A 2,032-nucleotide genomic window follows, 5' to 3' on the forward strand; every position below is an offset into this window, starting at 1 on the left:
GCGTGAAGGAATATCCCAGCAGAATAAATTAACTTCAGTGTTTTATTGTTAAGATCTCATGAGATAAGTTATCCAGGTTAAAGCCTTATTAAAATCTTCATCTATTTAGGCTCCCTATGTCATAGTGTGCTATTGCTGCCGATTACTCCTAAACTAAAATGTCACATTGGGTAGTAAAATGCTTCAATGTACAAGAAATGTATTATTATGTTACGATTAATTGGAATTTTCAGGATTAAAACAATCATTACAATAAGAAACATGATACATGAATGGATTTTGTCAGGTCCCCTTTCATACTAAACACAAGAATGTCTATTATTCGACCGCACCTTGGTGTTGTAGAAAGGCTTTAATCTCCTGCTATTAAATATATTGTACACGCTGTAGAATGTCTCCTTCCAATTCAGGCCCAGATTGATGGAGGAGACTTCTTTCTGAGGCCCAGGGACTTTCAGGCTTAGAACCTTCTCTATTATGGAAAACAAAAGCTGCGTAACTCATTTTATTTTGGTGGCATTTCCGCTCCCTTTTGCTATGCGGGCTGTTGCTTTTTACTTCCTCCTTTTTGTTCATATAGTTACAGTACTTGGAAATTTTCTTGTTATTCTAACCATCTGGAAAAGTAGTATTCTTCATACTGCCATGTATTATTTTCTAGGCAACCTGTCGTTCCTGGAGATATGTTTTACCTCTTCAATCATACCAAAACTTTTATCTATTTTAGCATTTGGAAACCATAGCATCTCTTTCTGGGGATGTCTCAGCCAGTGTTACTTTTACTTTTTGTTAGGTTCTGTTGAATTGCTTCTTCTGGCTGCCATGTCTTTTGATAGATATATCGCTGTTTGTTACCCTTTACGCTATGGAGCCATAATGACTCCATGTTTATTCATGAACCTCACCTTAGGGTGTTGGATTGGTGGATTCATGGACACTCTTATCCCAACTTTACTTGTATCAAAAGTTTGGTTCTGTAAGTCAAACATAATTGACCACTTTTTCTGTGATATAGAACATCTTCTAAAACTTGCGTGCTCGAACACAAGCCTTATTGAGTTGATCAATCTATGTTCTTCCTCTTTGGTTGTCTTTGGGTCTCTGGTGTGTATAAGCATTTCATATACTTACATAATAATAGCAGTAACTAAAATTTCCAAAGTGGAAAAAAGGTGGAAGTCTTTCTCTACATGTGGTTCTCATCTGCTTCTTGTGGTTATCATTTATGGAAGTTCTCTTTTCTTGTGTATGAGGGGAATTACTGCATCCTACTTGGACATCAGCAAACTTTCAGCTTTTCTGACCAGTATTGTGACACCTCTTTTAAACCCTTTCATTTATACTCTTAGAAATACCCAAGTACATAATGCTATAAATCAACTCATTTTGGGGAGATCTTTAAAAGTGCAATAATATATTTATCACATTTAACCCCATGATAAAAAATGTTATCAAAGGTTCAAAAAAAAAATAGATAATATATATATATATATATATATATATATATATATATATATATATATATATATGAGATATAAAAGTTGTAGTAAACTACTATGTGCAGTTTCAATTTCTTTTGTATTAATTTCTATGTTTCCATAAATTCTTTTATTCTGACACTTATCATACATGAAACAAAAATAATTCATGATGAAAGGCTAGAAATCAGGAATGATATTTTTATGCTATACATGATATATAATTTTCAATATGCACTTTGTATACAGGACATGCTCTCTCTATGAACGTGATTAGGCTTATTTTCCGCTGATTACAATTACTGTAAAATCAATGACTTCCATGTCATTAAACGTTTATAGATCAATTTCTTAATGCAGTATTCTCTTCATATAATGTTATGGCATATATCGAACCCTATGTCATATGCCTCTGGAACTCCCATTGACTGAGAGAACAAAAGTGACAGAGGTCTCTTAATCATTTATTCTGCACAGCTGGGAATCCAGTCACCACTTTGCATTCACACGATCATGATTTGGGCTGTGTTATAGATCTCTGCGCAGCAGGAGAC

At 34.1% G+C, this 2,032-nt stretch overlaps 1 protein-coding gene across 1 annotated transcript; it reads left to right on the forward strand.

The window, feature by feature from the left end:
* Positions 1-645: 645 nt before the first annotated feature.
* Positions 646-1,413, forward strand: LOC142244985 (olfactory receptor 6J1-like). The gene has a single exon (XM_075317193.1). It carries the CDS (start codon positions 646-648, stop codon positions 1,411-1,413), a length of 768 nt encoding a protein of 255 aa, XP_075173308.1.
* Positions 1,414-2,032: the final 619 nt, after the last annotated feature.

This window comes from Anomaloglossus baeobatrachus, chromosome 1 (genome assembly GCF_048569485.1).
Source record: "Anomaloglossus baeobatrachus isolate aAnoBae1 chromosome 1, aAnoBae1.hap1, whole genome shotgun sequence".
NCBI lineage: Eukaryota > Metazoa > Chordata > Amphibia > Anura > Aromobatidae > Anomaloglossus > Anomaloglossus baeobatrachus.

Excerpts from the sequence above, each read along its gene's own strand:
- LOC142244985 (XM_075317193.1), top strand. The coding sequence starts at position 646 with ATGTATTATTTTCTAGGCAACCTGTCGTTCCTGGAGATATGTTTTACC.